Below are 21,506 nucleotides of genomic sequence, written 5' to 3' on the forward strand. Positions count from 1 at the left end.
TTCAGCACAGTTGGTCTTTCCAGCCTCATAGATGGGATGTGATCTCTCCATAATTTATTGTTATGTCACTGTTGGCTGCACTTCTCTTTTCCAGATTGTGCAATTGTATGCAGAGGTCAGAAAATAAGTTCTGCCTTTGTTACCAAAGGTTTGTGCATTAGTGAGCAGGCACCTGAGGAAGACTTCCTGAATCAGCACATTAAATTCCCATGGGTGGCCTGCTACCATGCATATCATCTGTTTTCAACTTTTTGCTCAACTCTGGGCTTCTACTCTTGTAGTACAGCTAATCAAATGTAAGGCCCTCCTTACAAATTGAATCTTCACAACATAACAGGAGAAGCATGGCCAAAAACTTTTGTATTTATTTGTGGTAGAAAGATGGTTCTTCTTATTTTATTTGTCGTGATCTATAGAAGGTGCTCTTTTAAAGAAACATGCATTGAATTTTTTATGGGGATCTAGAGGGTTCATGCTTTAATATTAATCACTTCAAATTCAAAAGAAATAGCATTCTTTCAGTATTTGTGAATATAAGCTTTAACGAGCATTTGGTGTTTCCTGGCAAATGATTTCAATGCTGTTCTGTTGAAACCTGTTGTTAGTTATGCCACTAGTATCAAATAGACATCCCCCACAGAAATCTTACTGAATGAGATCTGTGAAACAGAGAGGGCTGAAGAGTCATGGCTCTTAGCCCAGCCTCATCAACAGTGCTAGAAGTGTGAAGCAAAGAAAAGGGAGCGAGGTGCACATTGAGCATGGGGAATTTGGTGCCAGAGTTGCTAGAAACAGCTTTGGATTCTGATTGTGCTGTGCCAGCCCCATGAATACAGGCCTTTGGGGTGGCATGGCCCTCAAGTCTGGAGCAGCAAAGGAAGCTGACAGCATCCTCCCCGGAGGCTGGCACTGAACAACAAACTGACATCCTTTCACTTGTCACTCTAGTGCTCCACTCGAGGTAAAATGCCAAACAAATAGGAAAGGAGTTTTGTAGCAAGACCCAGTCTCACCTACTGGCATTCAACTCCTTCAGTACCAGAGGAGCAATGTTGGTATTACCTCTATGGTGGTTCATTATTTTGGAGGTTGTTTTTTCATGCTGTTTGCCTTATTGTACTGATCTTTAAGATTACCAGATTCCAAGGAATATTTGATGTGAATTGCCACTACTTTTACATGCGTTTGAGGTATTTTCTGCACTGAACTGCCTGTAGTGGTTTTATCTAATCTACCTGTATTTCTAATAGGAGACTTAAGCTGAGGAAAAAGAGTCAAATCTGGAAATAGTCAGCTTTCTCTACTAACCTGTAAAAATCTTAGACTGTGGTTTTATTTCTTAAGTCTAGGTAATAGATCTGTTGTGTTTTTTTTTTTTTTTTTTTTTTTTTTTCCTACTCTTTTTTTTTCTCTCTCTCCCTCTCCTCCTTTATTCACTGAAGAAGGGTTCCTGCTCTGTTCTCCTTTGGAGAGTTGGAAAAGAAACCTCAAAGGTGGCTTCATGGGACACATAACAGGTGTTTCAACTGGTGAGGAGAGATGGATCCTGTTGAGAAGAAAGTACGGTGCCAAATACTTATTAAACAGTCCCTGGAGCTAGTTCTCCTTGTTCTGTTGCAGGTCCTTAGCTGTGTGACATCATGTAACGTATACATGTAATGTTCCAAAGGTTGTGCAACCCACTGAATACATCCAGGACAATTTAAAACAAAACAACAACAACAAACAAGCGGTGCTTAGAAGCACATGGTCTGCTGTGTGTGTTCAGGCTTCTTGCCCTCTCAGATGTGCTGATGGAGATAAGATGTGGAATAATAAATACAGTTGGTCATGTTCCCTTGAATGCTCTTGAGCTGGATGAACATCAACTCCACAGCCATACAACAGTGCTCACATTGGCTATGATAGATTGGATGGCTATGCAGGGCAGCAGAGATGAAAAGCAGCATCTGATAGGCAGGTATCCACATGCTGATAAAGAGTTTGTCTGCCTCCTGGATGAGGATTCCAGACTGACTCAAATTTCAGGTTACAGAATTTCATAGCACAGAAACATCACTCATACTCACCCTACTGCAGAGTTTTCAGTGATGTGAACAAATAAAAATCCCTTCACTAGATCTCGAAACAAAGAAGAGAGATGCTTCTTTGGGACACTTTGTATGTTGCTAGGAGGCTGAAAAGAGGCGTGCTTGCTTAGCCTGCTCAAGAATAACACTCAAGAACACTCAATAATATAAACACTCAAGAATATAAATGCATGTTCATAAAATCTACTGTTGGAGAGGTGAGAAGACATGAAGGAGGAATCAAGTGAATCAGACTTGGTGAAATCGTCTGCTGCAGAGCTGAGTTTGAGGCAAGCAAAGACCTGTAGTGGTGGACTTGGCTCTATTCATCTGGCTTGCTGAACTGGAATCTTGAATTATAGTAACAATTACCTGGCCTAGGACTTTTTAAAAAACAAAACAAACAAAAAACAAACCAAAACAACAACAACAAAAAAACCCTTTGAGATTGGATGAGAAAGGGATGTATGTACTTGAGATGCAGATATAAGAAATGGAATAGAGAACCCATTAGGAACTCCATGAAATTAAAAACAGCAAAATGGTCTCATAGCTAGTGGCAGCAAGGAAAAAATGATCTGTCCACTTGAATCTAATATTGTAGGTTTTAAGTTATGTTATCATTTGCAGCCTGAGGTGCTTCAGTTTCTGACATCATCAAAATATGATTTCAAAAACAAACTCCTAAGGAATAGGGAGGGTGGCAGTAACATGTATTTTATTTTCCATTGCAATAACTTGTATAAAGTTTGAGTGAAATTTTGTATGGGTGGAATTTAGTTTGACCTTGAATAAAGTCCCAGTAACTGTTTAAAGTTTCATTTGTTGAAAAGGCATTGTATATGAAGCAACACGATCACACTGAGACTGCTAGACTTCTCCTTGAAATGCTAGTTTTAAAACCACATAGTAATATCCCAAGTGTAGAAACTGCACTGTAGAAGCAAATTTACACTTGGAAAAAATACAGTTACAAATTCAGAAAATTGGCTTTAATTTAAGTGGATTCTCTGAGATAAATGAGCTTTGATTTTAACATATAGACTTCCATGCATACACAATGCTTGAAACAGGAATGTGAACATGAAGCAAGGCTGGGTTTTCTTTATCCATTTTTGCATGTCTATCTCAGTCTGAAAATATTTGCTAAGAAAATGCCTTGCTTGTTTTAGGATACCTGCTGTTTTCTGAATCAGGTTTATCATAGATAACATGTAGCATAATATTCTTTAGCAGTATGGATTTCTGTTAGATAATAATTTGAGTGGTCAGCAATATGTGGCAGCACCTGAAGAAACTGTTGCAGAGGAGACAACAATAAAGTGATGTAACAAATATTCTATGCAAGAAAGAAAATTAATAGGAACTTGTTTTTATCTCAATTGAAAGCCGAAAACTTTTACCACTTAACTATATTGTTAGATATAATGTTTTTTTCCAGTGTGTTTTTTATTTTCCTATAGTGAAACATGTATTACCTATAAATAATATATAAGCTGCTTTTTAAGAATAAGAAAGAAGAACAGAAAAGTCCAAAAAGAACCAACAAAAGTATTTTAGGCAAGATTCCTTCTTCTGATTAAAATGTTCTGGTATGATGCTTTTGGTCATTCTGAATTCTTAAATCTGTCAGATTTTTCTGTCAGATTTTTTCATATATATAAATTATATATATATATTTATATATTTATTTTTTTCTTAAAGTGGGCCATTTTCATAAAAAAAATAAACATGGATATTAGCCTCAAAGAACACAGGCAATTGTAGCATGAACTTTAATTCTTAGAAATGCTGTATCATTATGAACCTGAGTGAGCATAATACTTAAATGTGCATAATTTTTAGACATGGATATTAGCTCAATTGCAATTCATCATATATTGCTCTTAGAAGTGCTATGTACATTCTGTAGACAGATTTCGAAAAGTTACTTGAACTTCACATAGTTTCCAAAAAGATCAGTAAGGATGTATTTTCTATTTAAAATCCCTGGTTACCTTTACGTAGGTAATGTTGAAAAAGCAGTATGGTTACTGTGACAAATTAATGACTTTATTCCGTGTACCTTCATGACTTGCCCTTTTACATGCCCAGGATAAAGGCAAGAAAGCTCCTGAAGACAATCATAAGTTACAGTCTCTTTCCTGAGACATTGCCTTTTGCATTGGTAGATCCAAGGATACTTTGGCTAGAGATACTGTAACACAACTTAGTCTTCACTGTCAACTGTGTATTTGTTCGTTCTTTTTTTGAATCTTACTTTAAAATAATGAAAAATGAGGCTTTATAAATTTGTTATCCTCATGATGATACCCTGAAGAGGATATTGAATGTTTCAATAATCAACATCATATTTACTGAAGTTTAGGAAAGGTCTGAATATAACATGGAGCCATTTTTTTATTTTTTTTTTTTTTGTGCAGCTGATACGCTAAATAGTCTTAGAAGTATTTCCAAAGGTGTCAAACTTTTTTAATTTATTGAACCAATTTCCTTACTTCAGGAATATTTTATTCAGGAATAAAATATTAACTATTTTATCTAGTTTACAGAGGCACATAAAGTTTTGGTTTTAAATATCCAGTAATTGATTTTCTTTAAATAGCAGGTGATTTGAATATTTACCTGCTGGGGAAGATCGGTGTAGGTATATGATATTTTTTGTAGTGTATTGAAATAGGTTTGGGATGATGTTTAATTCACTATATAAAAAATAAATAAATAAATTCAAATAATGTAATTTTTAATGGCTTGATTTCTCTCTATTGATTACAGAGTAAAGTGCTTAAATGACATGCTTCATTCACTTGTAAACTAAAAAGCGGCTGGATATTCATTATGAATTGGATTTGTCAAATTTTCTTTATTGCTGTTCATACTCTGTATTATGTTGTTGATGAAGATTCTGTAGCAGGGAACAAGTCAATAAAATAAACAAAAAGACTAGGAAAAGATTCAGAGAAGTGTAACAAGAAACACAGAGTACCTTTATAAATGGAAATCAGTCAGTTAGGACTTTAAGTTCTAGAAATCTCCATGAGATATATTTGGGATGTATGAAGTTGCATGCAGTTATAGAGAAGGTGAACAAGAATTGATTTTTTGTCTTTTCCAATATAAAATGAGGGTTGATAAAATGAGCTGAGTGTATTCCAGGTTTGAAACAGAACAACGAAGAGAGTTTTCATGCAATGTGTGTTTAAGTTTTTGAACACCTTCCCTTGGGCTGCTCTAAATTCTGAAAGTTTGTTTAGTCTCAAGGTGAAATTGGACAAGCTCATGGACTAGCAGAGAGAACTATTAAATACACAGGAACCACATCTTGTTTAGGAAGTAATTTAGCTGCAAATGGTTTGAGGCCAACTTGGGAAAGTGTAATAATGTGTACAAGTCCAAGCTCTGCATTCTTCCCTAGGCATAATGCTTCGCCTAGAAGAGCTCTTAGACCAGTTGTCCCAAGTGAAACCTCTTTTCTCATAGACTTATTATTTAGTTAGTTATTCTAATTTTTCAGCACTTTAATGACAAACAATATCTCTGAATAAGTTCATTCTGGGTGAACATTACTGCTTTACTAAAAATTTGAAGACAATCTAGCACTTTTTGAATAAAAACTACTAACAGCGGTCTTCAGTCTAGAGAGAATGAAAAGAAAAAATGATGTAAATTGTGTATTTTACTGTTCTAATATCGCTTCCATCAGAGCTTTTTTATTTATTATTTAATCTCTATTTCTTTATTCTTACTATAATATTAACTACGATAAAATTATTTTAATATTCTTAATTTATTTACTCTCTATTATCCCCAAATTCAGCTGAATTGCATGTAACATAAAAATTAAGAAAACCTTCTATTCATAGAAGATCTTGATATATTTTAGAAATAAGCAGTTGGTAGAACTTAAAGGAGATACTATATATGGTCATTCTGAGAACAGTAAAAATTACACAAAACTAAAGATAAAGTAAAACTTATGACCAGCTGCTTTGGTCATAAAATTTTCAACACAAAAGAAACTAACAGAAAATAGAGGATTTTCTGTTTACACTGTTACCCTACATAACGTGGATAAAGTATGTGATGCTTATTTGTAAAACGTAACATCACATAATACATATTTTAAAATTAAATAAATAAATAAAGGTTATCCTGTTAATATATCATGCTTTTTCAGCAACTGAAAGTTTTAGAAACATGGCATGTGATTCATGGAGTAGCATGGCATTAAATCGATCTCAAACCTATTCAGACCACCACTGTAGGAGTAACATCTCCACATTTTCTATTAGGAGGAATATAATTGGAAAACACTGCCATAATTGTCATTTCTACTCATGTCTTGCATCGTTTTAAACTCATTTGATGTGCCATATGGATTTATTTACTTTCAGAAATAGTAATTAAAAAGGCAAATATTGTTAATCTGTGCAGCATCAGAATAAATGAAAGCGTAAGGATGGTACATAACTGTGATTCTATCCTGTACTTCCAGATTCTTATTTCTGTCTTTCTCTTTCAAAGAAGAAATTCCCATAAAAGCACCTTTTACTGATAAAACATCAGTGAAAGACAGATTAGGATGCAACCACTTTTTTTTTTTCCCCCCCTTTTGAGGTAAAACTATTGAACTGTTAAAACCATTTTGTTCCTGTATATATCTGCTTGATGTCTGATTATTCTTTTAGTTGTGATTATGTGGCTTTGGCAATTGTACGAGTCTCAAATTTTTCCACTAGTTCAATTATTTTATAAATTGAGGTTTACCTATGCTCTTCTTGGTGATATTTTAGCGAGTGAGTTAGAACTGCTGGATATGATAAAACACCCAGTTAGTGAACCAAATTTATTCATAAATTAAAATGATGAGTACAATTTCTTCAATGTTTTGTTCTAAATAATTATTATTTAATTTAAGAGATACTTTTATTCTCTTTAATCATCTTTCTGTTCCACCTATTATCTGAGGTTAATTATTAATTTGAAATTAATTTATTTACATCTTAGCTATGAATTTGTCATTTATTATTAATTTGAAATTAATTTATTTACATCTTAGCTATGAATTTGTCATTTATTACCATTTTTAAAAAAAATATTGAGAGAAGTTTATTTAATTCAAGTCTTTTCTTCTTGTAGCCTAACGCAGCTGATGACATAATTAAGGGGATATTTTATTTTTAGGAAGATGATTTTGTAGAAAATTGAGCTAAATAATCTTTAATGGCAAATTTTACTGATACAATTGGAAACTGCATAAGAATTTTCTAAAATTCATTTGCTGTTCTTTAAAATTTTGTTATTTAATTGATTGTGACTGTAGCTTTGGGCTTGAAAAATTAAGGGAAAATTTAATAATTTTTTTCAATATCTTAGAATTTAAAGTACAAGAAAACTGCTGTACTTTTTTTAAATCAGCATTAGAAACATTGTCTCCATAAGTACTTTGAGAAATACCATTTTTATATTTAAATGCTAGTAATGTTGAGTAACGTGCAAGTAGTCTCTGAATTACAGTTTTATTCTCTATGTGTAATTTGTCCCATTATGGTGACTGTAATCTTCTTCTCATTTGTTTTTTACTGCTTGCCTTTTCTAGGAAGTAGAGGTTGGTATACATTTCTGTCTTTCATGATTCTGTCAATTTTGCATGAATACATTGATTTCTCACATTTTACTAAATGTAGGTTGTTTCTCCCTCTCCAGGATGATTATTTTCGTACATGGAGTCCGGGTAAACCATTTGATCAAGGTAAGATTCTGCTACTAGTTATTTGTGTGGTTTAAGATTTCAGTACTTGTAAATGTGCTCCTGTTTTGGAGTAATCACAGAACTCTCTGAATTTGTGTTGTCTTCTCACTCTTCAGATGACTGATGTAAAGAGGACTAGAAATCCGTTTACAGCCTAATCATTATCTTATATCCGTAATTTTTGCAAACTTTTAGTGATTAGAGACAGATGGGGCAGTAGAAACATTCAAAGTAACTTAAAGTTTCCTTTATCTAAGCAAGTTCATGGGGTTTGGAAGGTTTTGTTTTGTTTGACATATATACTTAAAGTTAAATGCCATTTTCAATAAGACAAATGGCATTTCATTTTTTAAAGAAAAGCAGACGTACAATCTGATAGGTCTTTGCCAGTTGAAAAAAAAAAAAAAAAAAAAAACACAAAAAGGCAAAAAAAAAACAAAACAAACCACAAACAACGGCAAAAAAAAAATTAGAATGGTGAAAATCTATCTCATAAAAGAAGTTATAGGATAGCTTTGGAAATCTCTATCATGTTCCTGTGCCCTTTCTTGATGCAAAATACAGAATGTAGACAGTGCTACAGCACAACTTCAGCCTTAGACATATGAGTAAATGCAGGCAATTTTGACATTAAATATCACCTTCTCAGGCATTAGAAGTTAATATTTACTGTCAAAGTAATCTAATTCCTGCATGTTGTTTCAAAGTATGTGACTAATGGTGTGAAGCTAATAAGAATCATGATTTCTGAATTGCTGCAAGGAGCCACGTCAGAGACTTGGTTGTCTTTTCTGGTAGTGTCCATGGCAAAAATGTGAAGAAACAGTGTAGTGGCACACAAGAGACTGAGATAAAAGTATGTTGCAAAAATAATGTTTAAATAATTTAAACAATTTTTGCCATGATGGATACTTTTAGGGGAGATTTATGAAGAATTATATTTTATAACAAGAGTTAGAACTAAGAGACCAAGAAGAAAATGTAAACAACTGAAAAAATTGGAAGGCTCTGTAACATGAGAAGACAACACAGAGTATGGAGAGTAATTGTGATATATAATAGCAGATACTGCAAAGAAACTGAACAGTAGTATTCTGTGGGTCCGTCTAGTACAAATGATTGTTACATTGCCCAGCAGCTGACTATCGTAGTAAGGAGTTGAGGCTCAAAGTTCAGTTTGCACAGAATAACCTATGAAAAGAAAATGAACTTGTGTGTGAATAATGGGAAAATGTCATTACTAGACTGAGACTTTGCTTGTTAGGTTTTAACTGGAATGACAGTATTCTTCTGTAGAGATTGTCTTAGCTAATGCCAGTATGATGTAGGAAAATAAAACCCAGAAAATATACTGTTTGACTGTGTACTTCTTCATTGTGGTTGAATATTGTTCTGAATATCTTACTGAAGATTCCACCGTGGAGCTGTTAGAATCATTCTAGAGAAGCTTGAAGGTTGGCATACCATCATGGAAAGTTTTATGTTTAATAAATACTGATAAAGTGAAAATAAATTATTTGCTAGTAGATTTCAAATTGGTTCTTTCACCTGTCTGGTAAATTGCAACCACACCTCTTAGAGATGGACTTTCCACCATGTTCTATGCCTTTGTTGCTTTAATTCAGGATTACTGTATGAATGCACCAGGCTTGTTTTGCTAGTGCGTTGAGGGAGAGGAAAGAGAGCAAGGGAAGAAAGACACATTTACATTATCACTGCTCTGCAAACTGTGGTGATTTACTTCCTTTTTGGTGGCAATTTGTAAATGTTAGTTTATATCCATGGCAGGCCAAATGGTTTTTGAACCTGCCAGTTTCACAGACCATACCTCTCTTCTTATTCTATACTAATACATTAGGAAAGAGTACTTGACTTTGGTCCTCTGACTTCTCAATGAAAAAGGTTTCCTTCTTTTAGTGAAGGACCTCTTTTCATTGAAGGACCCTCATCTCAGAAGCAGTCTTATCACTTCAGTACAAGATACCTTTAGTTTATACCTTTTCTTCTTTGACTTTTGATAGAAGGGCATGGTGTGCAAGTATGTGTTTGGTATGAGAATAAGAATAGGTTATAATTTGATTAATGACTTACTGGTGGCAAGATCTTTCATCAGAAGACATTGTGTTGAATGTGCTGGGGGATTTGCTTATGATTCATGTTATCACATAATTGAAGCGTTCTGCTTTTTTTTTTTTTTAACTTTTTGTTTGTTTTGCAGAAGATATTTTATAATAGGATTTTTCTACCAGATCTAAATTTTTAAATACTCAAGATCATTATGTTACTCTGAGCTCTTTGGGGATCCTGATGCTAATGCTTGTAGAATACTTCTCTGAATTTACAAACAAGCCATCGAAGAAAACACGTTGGGTTATTTTTCATATCTTGTTACCAGAAATGCATTGTGTATTGGGTAGTGAATATTTTAAAAGAATGCCTACAGAGTTCACATTTCTATTTTTGTATGTTTGTTAACTGAAAATTAACATTGAAGAGTGACTACTCTGCTGAGTAGTTCTTTTATCCACATTTTACTGTGTTAATTGCAACTGAAGAACAAGTAATGCTAACTGGGGTTATTTTTTTTTTTATTTTATTTTTTTTAATGAAAGGGACACCAAAACTTTTTTTTTGATATATAAGCAATTTTGTCTTAATTTGTCAACCTGTTATATACATGTAAAGATCATCAGGTGTTTACCTGCCAGTATACTGCTGTTCAGTTTTAAGAATGTAATAGTTCCACTACAGTCTTTGTCAGTGGATTGACCCCAGCTGGAAACACCTAGTCTGAATTTAGTAATGATACTGAATTGAGCTGCATGTCAAAAGATTTACAGTTTCTCAAGAATTAAATGTATTCTAAACTCTGATTGTCATGCAGATACTCTTTGTTAAGAAGAGGTATGCACGCTGTTATTTTATTGTTGTTTTGAAAGTAAGTAAATAACATTACTGAGTACAGTTGGAAGAAGTACTTTTGGTTATAATGGGAAATGACTTCTTGAAACATAGCAAAATATTAAAATAAAATACAACTGTGCAAGTACTATGTACTTGTTTTTACTTCAAGATCAGTGTCTTCAGATGGAAAAAGTGATTGTGTGGTGTTTTGTGGGAGGAACCATTCATACTTATAACGTAAGGCAGCCTTAGGAATTAGTTCCTTAGGATTAAACGCAATGAGGAATGAATGTACTGTTCATGGCTCTCTAAAGAAATCAGGTCTCTTAGGATTCCCTATGTTTACCAATAAAAGAGAGAGAACAGTGACAATCTCGGCACAATTTTATCCTAGTATTTAATGAGATAAGAGGAAGTGAGTGTTGGTAGACTACAAATGTAAGCTTAAGTCTTCGATTTACATTCTGACTGCAAGGCAAGCTCTCTGTGTAGAGAATCTTCACGAGGGCTTCCCTCTTGATCTTCTGTTACTGTGCAGCAGTTCAGTTTGGTGCAGCAGCTACTCTCTTAAGTTGGAGCATTCCATAAAAAGCTGTTTTACCAAGGGAATGGATTACAAAGTTCCAAAGTGAAAGACAAGTTTTTAAAATGTAGAGGTAAACTTGTGGTAAGAAGCTAAAATTGTTCACTAAAAGACAATGTTTGAACTCTAAACAGGAACAGTAACAACTTCCCAAGTCTATTGTGTTACTGTTTGTAATAATCTCTGATGGAGATGCAGGTAGTCTGTCAACGTGAACTGGGCAGCCAAGTTGTTTGGGGAGAGAAATACATAATTTTCTAAACTTTTTTTTTTTTTCCTATCTTTCCATTATACTTGTTCTATCAGTATTTGGCTTTACAGAAACTTACCTATAAACCTGTGAAAGTATGGAATAAGCAAGAAATCTTTTTGAAATTAAAGTTTTGAATGCCAGTTCTGCTCAGTTGTGTTTTTTGTTTGTTTTGTTTTGTTTTTCTATGAAAAAAGTAGATTATAGGAATTATTTGCGCTTTTGCAGAAATACTTCTTTGTTGATTTGTTATAGCAACTTTACACAATTAAAATATAAATGTTTGGAAATTTTAAAATCTATATATGGCCAAATATGAAGACCATTAAACTTCATAAACCGCAGGCTGCCTATATATAATATGGGTGGTGGTGTAATATTTAGCTTTGTATCTGGGTTTTCAAATTGTTAGCTGTCTTTTAAGAAGACACTTGATCTATATTCCCTGCCCTTGTCTTTTATTCTGTGGTGTGGGTAGTTGGTACTCATGTACTTCCTTGTCAATATCATCAATAGTCATATCTATGGGTTCTCATTATACTTATTCATGTATTATGTTGTATATCCATTTTCATATTAAAATCAACAATATACTTGGACTCTTTACAAATTATATTTAGCCAATGCCCATGTTAATTTACAGCTAGTGTTTTTAAGGAACCAGTGCTTTCCATATATGTGTATATTTGTGATCTGTACATAGTTATTATTTTTCCAAGATTTCTGTGACTGTTTCTAAGATTTCTAAATCTTTTCTAAGATTGTCATAGATTTCCTGTGTATGGATAATGTCTTTACTTCCACCCCCCCCCCCCCCCCCCCCAAAAAAAAAAATCCTTAATTTGAATCCAAATCTCAATAGTATGTTATAATATTTTTAAGGATGTGGTTCAAGGAATTAATACAGTTCTGTAAATGGTAATAAATGAATATCTTAATAATGTCTGAATTCACTCTTCTGTAGTGTGGTATGTTTTGAAATGTATTCTCATGTTAATATAACTAAGATGTCAAAATTGCTCAGGAAGACAGATCTGTGTAGTTCTATGGGTATTAATAGTAGTTATTATATGGAAGTAGACAAGCATTCCAGGAAGTTAGCCCTTGCTTTGAAAATGTATAGTGCTGATTATTCAGTTGTGCTGCAAAAAAAAAAAAGTAAGTTACTGTAGAAGATGGAAAAATACATTATTACCTCCATTTCAATCCAACAGTGATATTTCTTAAAATGTAATTTGTCCAAAGAGTACTTGATTCCATTGAACTTGCTTTTGATTATAGACATATACAGGTAGACAGATGTATTTAAATGATACACAGTAAAAAACATTCATATATATTTATATACACTTTTACTTATATCAATATAGAAATTGATACAGAAAATATTATGGAACAGGTATTATTTGTGGAATAAATCTGAAATTCTTTTATATTTAGTTGCTGCTAAAAGGTGGGTTTTGTCATTTCAGTGGTTTTAGAAACAATTATGTTTTCAGTTTTTTTTTTTTTTTGGACTATTCGAAGTTCAATTTAGTAGCTTTAATATTTTATCAAAATAATAAAAAAGCAAAAAATATTAGTACATTTTCTTCATATACCACCTTTATATCAGATAAAAATATACAAGGTACTTTTAGTACATTTTATTTTTAGATGGCAGATAGAAGTAGAGCTTAGGGGGTGTAGTTATTGAATAAAGTTGCATACACAAAGACATTGGTGTAATTTTTTTTTAGTGTGGAGGATGTTTTCCTTTGCTCAACAGAAATACCTTGGAGGAACAGTGGAGAATTTTCATGTAATGGAAAAAATATGAAATGACATTTCCATGGAGGATGAACACCCTGAAGGTGTAGTTGGTTTGTAGATATATTTATAACATTTCTTGTAGACCATTCCACTGAGTTATTTTTGGTTTATATCAGGTTATATCTGTTTACAGTAGAAATATTGTAGATACCATTTTAAAGCAGTAAGATTTTTAAACAGTTTCAAACAAATTTTAATTCTGTCTTTGTCTTTTAGCTATTTATGTTTCATCTATCTAGTTCTGTAACAATTTGGATAACCAAGGATATTCAAATACATGCATTCACATCTCTGTAATTTGTGAGTACATTTCTGTATTATGAACTGAAAACGTTTAGAATCATGTTCAATAAAATCATTTGATTTCACTCATTTGTAAGCCATGGTAAATTGTAAATGATCCATTGTAAATTGTAAAGATCCATTAGTTGAACACTGAAAACAATCACAGATTTAGATTTAAACTTTGCTACATTTGCTACAAAAACTAGAACTTAGCCTTGCTGCATGCACTCATTGATGTTTTAAAACTAGAGGTATATGTTAATCTCTTTCAAGAGAAATTGCAGTTCTTTACAATTAAAATGTCTTAGTGCTTTAAGTATTCTTTAGCCTTAATAGTAAATAAGTGTGAAATAATTTTAACAGCTTCTCGGTTTTGTTTTTTTTTGAAATTCATAATGTCCTCTTAAAAAGACACCATTCCTTTATTTGAGCTAATATTTTTATCTGGTAAGCAGTATCCAGTTTCAGTTATTACGTATGTTTGGGAATACTGATCATCTGGAAAATGCACAAAATTGTTATAAATTCTTGCTGCTTTTTATTACTTTCAGCCAGCCTTTGACTGAAACGATCTTATGCAGATATGTGGGGAACACTTTTAATGGTGGTTTTCTTTGTTATGTAATGCTGTGCTTCAGTAGTTCTTTAGTTCTCTTTTATAAATTTCTCTACTGTGATAACACTGCCAAAGCAGCTTGTCCTATATGGTTCGCAGTCTGAGCTCTTAACTCAGGTTCACTGGATAATATTTTTCTAGTTGTGGATCTCAAATTATTTCAGTATTTATTTCCAAAGAATGGAAATAAATTCACTGAATGGATCTAAATTCTTACATCCATTTTAAGAAAGGCTATATGAAGGATTTTTAGTAAGGTTGAACCCTACTCATGAGATGATCTTGCCTTCAGTAGCAATGCCAGTTTAACTCTTCATTATTGCTCCCTTGACAGCCCATCTTATGGTCTTCTTTTTGCAAGGTCTGTAGTGCCATCAAATCTTGAATAATCATAAAATAAGTTAAAAAGTGATTTATTTATTTATTTATTTATTTTAATTATAATCCGGCTAGATCATAGATTCAGGTAACCATTCAGATCCACAAAATAGTTAAGGCAGCAAAGTTTAAATGTGACACACGGCTGCAGTGACTGAGTAGAAGCAGAGGTCTTAAACTGGCAGTATGCTGAGCAAAGGGTATCTGGAATTGTTTCCTCACGTTTCACAAACCTGATAAACTTTTAGTCCTTCAAAATTCTTCTGAGAAGGACTCATCCTTAAAATCCTTCTACTCCTGTCACTGGGCTGTGATGTCCAGCTAAGAGTATTGAAGTCACAGGTGCCATCATTTCCCGAGGACTGTGTGCCTGAAAATGTTTTGGTATGTATTAGGACTGCTAATTTTTTACAGTTTTACTTAGTGGTCTAGTGGGTTTATGTTTGCAACAGGGATTTAATAAGAAAGCATGTAAAATGTCTAACAGTTATCAAGAATATGAAATCTGAAATTATTGCTCAGTGGCGAGGGAAAAAGAAAGTCTAGTAAATGATGTTTGACAAAAGAAAATGGCTATATGTGTTTTTCTTGAAAGTAAATAGAAGCATTATACTTGTTAAAGCACATTTCAATGTTAAAATTTGCCTTTTTTACCCATTTGTATTTAGCCACCTCATTAAAGAAATGTTTTCTGTTTAAGTTCTATTCTTGCTTCTTGTGTGTTTCTGCAGGGCTGTTTGTCTTTGGTTGAAATATCCAGAACTTTTTACTGATTTTCAATTTACAATGTGGTAAATAACATATATCTGAAGACAAAGTAAGTTACGTAAGTTAAGACATCGGCATGAAAAAGTCCTTTTAGTAACCCCTGCATTTTTCTTGCGTTTTGCTGGACAAGATTGCGAGAGAAGTGTAAGATTTCAGGATTGCTCCTGAAGATCTTGGGAACTAATTGGAATCATGCTATTATTTATCATCCATGCAACTGTGAGAACACAGCTTGACTTCTCTTCTAAAAATCTGCATGTGAAGCAGTAAATAAAAACAATTTTATTAAGTGGACTTTGAGTGGATTTGATTTGAGAATCAGCAGAATGGACTAATGGACAGATCCAAAAATTATCAAATAGCTGAGTTGGGCAACTACCTGACAACCTCAGGGCTATCCAAAAGTTAAAAGCATGTTTTTGAGGGCATTTTCCAAATGCCTCTTCAACACTGACAGGCGTGGGGCATCAACCACTGCTCTAGGAAGCATGTTCCAGTGTTCGACCACTCTCACAGTGAAGAATTTCAGTAAAGTTTTTTTTTGTTTGTTTGTTTTTTCCTCCAGTCTAAACTTCCCCTGGTGCAGTTTTGTGCTCTTCCCATGTGTCCTCTTTTCAGTTACTAGGGAAAAGAGACTGACACCTCCATCTCCCCTGTTTTTGCTCCTCAGGAAATTTTAGAGAGCAGTGAGGTTGCCTCTGAGCCTTCTTTTCACCAAACCAGAAAACCCAAGTGTCCTCAGCCTGTCTTCACAGGACATATCCTTCAGCCCTTTCCCCAGCTTTACTGCCCTCCTCTGGATGCTTTCAAGTACCTTAACATTCTTTTTATATAGTAGCACCAGCACTAAATGTAGTGGGAGAATCTCCTCTTTTGACTGGCTGGCTGTGCTGTTTTTAATGAATCCCCAAATGTGGTTTGCCCTCTTGGCAGCCAGGGTGAACTGCTGGCTCACATGATGAGCCTGCTGTTGACTAGCACCCTGGGATGCCTTTCTGCAGAGCTGCTCTCTTGTCTCCCAGTCTTTACCATTGTATGGCATTACTCCATCCCAGGTGCAGACCCTGACATTTTCCTTTGTTGAACTTCATGTTGTTGCTATTCATCTAATTCTCTAAGGTATCTAGATCCCTCTGCAAGGCCTCTCATCCCTCCAGGGAATCACCAGTATCACTAGCAAACTTGCTGAGGGTGCATTCCATTCTTGCATCCATAAAAATGTTGAACAGAATTGGCGCTAGAATTGAGCCCTGGGGAACACCACCGGTAACTGTCTGCCAGCCAGATGTTACCCCATTCAGTACAACCCTTTGAGCTCTACTGTTGAGCCATATCATCACCCAGTATAGCACAAACCTGTTCCTTTCCCAGTTGGACAATTTGTCCAGAACAATGCCATGAAGGACAGTATCAAATCTCTTACTGAAATCCAGAAAGATTATGTCTACTGTCTTCATCCACAAACTTGGTGACCTTGTCATAGAAGAAGATTGAATTCCTAAGGCAGGACTTTCGACTTTCCCTTGATGAGCCCACATTAACTATGTCTGATAAGAGCTTTGGTATTTAAATGCCTTTTGGTATCCCCCAGGACAGTCTTCTCCAGAACCTTTTCCAGGGACTGAGGTAAAACTAATAGGTCTGTAGCTTCATGGGTCTTCTCATATGCCCTTTTGTAGGTAGGTATGACATTGGCTAGTTTCCAGTTGTCAGAAACCTCTCCAGTTTTTATGATCTCCCTCTTTTCTTTTCTTTTCTTTTCTTTTTTTTTTTTTTTTTTTTAACTTTTTTTATAAGAATACATTAAGCATTTTAAACAACAATGGAAAAGGAAAGGAGCATGTACGTCCATACTTTTATTTAACTGTATCTATCTGTGAACAAATAATTTATTCAGCTAGGTCTTGTAAATTACTGAGACTTTTTCCAAGACAGTCAACTTCAAATCATGAGTTTTAAACTGACATTAAAAAAAAATTGTGTTCATGGATGGAAACAAGCAGACTGCTTTATGTATTGAACATATGTTGTGAGATAGATAAACACAACTGTAAAAATTTCAAAATAGGACTTAGCTGAAACTGCAAAATTTATCAGTATTTCAAATAAAAGATGAGTAATATTACTACCAAAAGTATTTTTCGTGGTAATAAACCCAGGTCATTAGTAAAGTTATCACTGGTATTCATTAGACACTTTTCTGTACTTGTCTGCTAATACAGAAATGGGACTTAACTTTCAAATTGCTATATTGAGTCAAGATTAATTTTGGAGAGAAATACCAGCTTTCCCTGTGGGACGTTCCGCCTGAAGCACTGCATGCTGTGCCTCCCTGAGGCTACCCAGATTGAATTGTTCTTGCCAGCTACTGTCCACTCCATCCTATCCATGTATGGGGAATACACAGCTTCTTCATCTTCTGTGCTATGTCATATATTGATAGTTATGAGTCAGGACACGGATGCATACTCATAACTGACTAAGTTACAGATTTCTTTACTGCAAGCTAGTAACTGCAGAACACCTGTACTGGTGTATGTATTTCCAAAGTACAAGGATCACTTACTCTGGAGACCAGAAATGTTTTATGCAAACGTGAGTCCAGGAATCCAAGAGAAACCTTGCAAAGAAACATCGCAAAGTGAATTTCTAGTGGAGTAGGTCCTTTTTTTTTTTTTTTTTTTTTTTACATTCATAATCCCCACCCTCCCTCCAAATGGCAGCTTAATTCTATCTGGAACTTTTGCAGGTTTGGTATGTTTGTGCTTATTAGCTTGTTAGTAGTGAAATATTTTTAAATACTAAAAGCAGTATTTACTGCTTACTGTAATATTTACTACAGTATTTAAATACAGATTTTCAGTACTTAAATACTAAGTTTCAGTAGTTAAATACTGAAAGCTGAACCTAATTTTCCTTTAACTTCAGTAATTTAAAGCTCAAAGGACTTTCCATAAATGGTCTGGCTGAGCTAGGATTTATGCAAAAGCTTCACTGACTCAAAAAGAAAAAAAAATGTATTCTGTATATTGTGCTGCAGGATGTGATTTCAATTTTTGTGGCTTGTTAGAGAAAATATTTTATGTCTAGATCATCATTGAATTTTATAACAAGTACACTTCCTGATTATTTTTGTTATGCTAAGCTTCTCTATAATACACATATATGTGTATTACTGATGTATTGGATACTGTATGTGAATAATATACTAGATTCTGTTTTAGCTGTTTTTCTTTTTTTAAAAAAAAAAAAGTTAAAAATTAAACTAAATTAAAAATTAAGTGGATCACAGTCAAAACATTCCGCTTTAAGTTTTAATATTATTTTAGCATAAAAATTATGGAAATAAATACAGAAATTGACCAGTTGTACAAGAGAGGGAAATAATCAAGATACATTTTATTTCACGTTGCTTTGCAAGAATAAGCATTTTACCATTTAAAGATAATAGTTGGGAGAATTTTCAAGATGTTTTTTTTCCACTCTTAGAGGAATACAGACATTTCTTTCTCCTGACTGAACCCACAAGTCAGTTATTATGCAAACAGAATGTCTCTAAATCATGATTTAATATTCTTAGGAAAACTAGTACAATGCTTGGTAGTGCTACATTACTAGTGTGAACTTTCACGTAGTCTTTAAACAGTTACTTCTTTCTGCCAAATCAAGGAAATGGACATTGCGATTTAAAAATAAGAGTGCCTCACTAAAACTGCTGAAACCTTAAATGATGCCAGCCAAGTATGCACACGCATTTCCATTAGTCATACCTGTTTTGGATAATTTAGCAGAATATTTATTTAGCCTGCTGTCAAATACATCAGTCTGAGTCCAAAATAACTCTGTTCTTTGGCAATTTAAATTAATAGGATCTTTTTCTGAATTTGTGTAGGTGTAACTAAGGGCAACATTTGACTTTTGCTTTGTGGACTTTCTCATTTATATCAACTTTTGAGCTGTGGGTAGAATATTCTATGTAAGTGTTTAAGGAATACCTACTACTGAGAACACATATTATGATAATGTTATTGAAACACAAATATTTGTAAGGAGGAGAATTTCTTATGATTTAGAAGGTACATAAATGCTACCACAATGTCAAAAGCCATTGGAGGGCACCAGTGGTTGTTGCTAAGCACACAGTTTGAATTTGGGATGAAGCATGCAGGACAGAAATGTGGAACTTGGGCAAAGATTTTCCCAAGGGATTGCATTTTTAATGATGGTACCTTTGAAAATAACATGGCAGTGCAAAATTTTTACATGAGACTTAATGTATCCACATTTTTGTTGATCCATTGTTATCAACAATGTATGTAATTTGTTATAGCGAAAAGCAATTTTCGGAACCAGAATTCCAATGTTTTCTTCTTATTGGCTCATTGCTTTGCAATGAGTTTTGGTATTTTGAGTTGAGTATGTATGATGGGATGATGAGGAGTTGCTTTGGGTCTGTAATGGTTTACAAGCCATTTGGCAATCAGTACAATATTCTTCAAGTCTAATTATTGAAACAGTTTTATAAAGAAAAGAGGAGGAAGAATACGATTACTATTAGCTATTTTGTGCACATTCATTAACAGACACATTTTTTATGCTATAAATTATATGTCATAGCTGTTTATCTTGGGATATACCCTCTTTAAAAACTTGCCTGCCCTTTATTTCATGTTGAGGTTGCTATGAGCAAAGTTTCTGAAGTTTGTGCAAGGCTTCTGCAATAGAAAAACACACTTTCCTTCCTCACTCATACCCATGCCCCTGTGAGTTACCATGGAGTTGTGGACTAGGATCTACAAATAAGTTTTATGCTTCTTCTTGAATGACCAAAAAAAAAAGTGTGGCCTAATGAAGACAACTGTTTTGAAGAGAGTTGGGAAAGAATGAGGAAAGTATTTTGAAATTGTGGGAAAAAAAAAAAAAAAAGGTTAAAATTTAGTGAGCTTGTTCCAGAGGAAGACAACAGACTGCCAGGTACAATATTATGAGTTGGAATAAATGCATTTTTTGGTAATTGTTCTTTGAAACTTTACTGCAGCAAAAGGGGTGAGCGAAAAGGAAATATGCCGGTACTTATTTTCCGTCAGATGGTTCTAACTCATCATTCAATGTTTTCTTTGCTTATCAGAATTTCATCTAGCTTAACTCCAGGTATCGCAAGACACACGCAATACTGGTGTATCAGAACTTATTAGAATAAAATGCTAGGAACAGCTAAGCATCTGAAAATAAGCCTGATAAAAGGTTTTACACAATTGTCCCTGGTTCATCAGGATGGAGATTTCCTGAGCATTCTTAAAACCAGGCACTTTGTGGCTGGATACAACCTCCATGCACACAGACACGTACTTGTTGAAACATTTGCTCACAAGTTGAAAACCAATCTTCTAGACTGCCTGTAACCTTCAGGGGTTTGAATCTAAACTCCTAATTACTTGCTTGGCCACCAACAGAAACATTTTCTACTCTTCTTACTGGAGTTGTAGATTCATGGGAAGATTCCTTTTGTGAAGGTTCAGCTGTAGCGACCCATTCTCCTTTTCATGTTATCTAGTGAATCTTAAATGGCAAATGCAGTCCCTGGGAGAAGAAGCAAAAATTCAAGATTCTTCTTCTCAGAACATCCCCATCAGGTTACGGAGGTAGGCTGTTTCTTGTTTATTCTCTCATTATTCATGTATCTGAGATTGTTAGCTGTACAATGGTTCATCTTCATGTAAAGATAAAAAAAAAAAAAAAAAGTTTACTCTCAGGTGTGTTGCATAGCAAGACTGGAAACTCTTGAAATGAAAAGCAGTATGGATTCAAACCATCTGTGTCTGAGGAGAGCCTGTATGCATGTATGTTTGCAAATTCTGGATACAGATCACCATACAATTAGGGCAAAAAAAGGACCACTGTTACTGCAATTAAATATCTCTATTCTGTTTTAGCTGACAATATCAGCTGAGTGCTTATATGCTCTATCCTGCTTTCCCCTTTGCTGTTTATGGAAATTGTGGTGCCAGGATCTTTCTCACCTCTCTAGACCCAACACAATTCTGAGTGAGAAATTCTGCTTAGGAGTTGAGGAATCATCATATTTCAAA

The 21,506-nt window shown here is 34.1% G+C and overlaps 1 protein-coding gene across 2 annotated transcripts in view; it reads left to right on the forward strand.

The window, feature by feature from the left end:
- The window catches only part of SPOCK3 (SPARC (osteonectin), cwcv and kazal like domains proteoglycan 3), a 191,659-nt gene that overhangs the window by 56,241 nt on the left and 113,912 nt on the right, over positions 1-21,506 (forward strand). For both annotated transcript variants that reach the window (XM_072037332.1, XM_038178733.2), the window contains exon 3: positions 7,776-7,821. In XM_072037332.1, coding sequence (XP_071893433.1) covers positions 7,776-7,821 — 46 coding nt within the window. The remainder of the gene's footprint in view (positions 1-7,775; positions 7,822-21,506) is intronic.

Source organism: Anas platyrhynchos, chromosome 4, assembly GCF_047663525.1.
Source record: "Anas platyrhynchos isolate ZD024472 breed Pekin duck chromosome 4, IASCAAS_PekinDuck_T2T, whole genome shotgun sequence".
Lineage (NCBI taxonomy): Eukaryota > Metazoa > Chordata > Aves > Anseriformes > Anatidae > Anas > Anas platyrhynchos.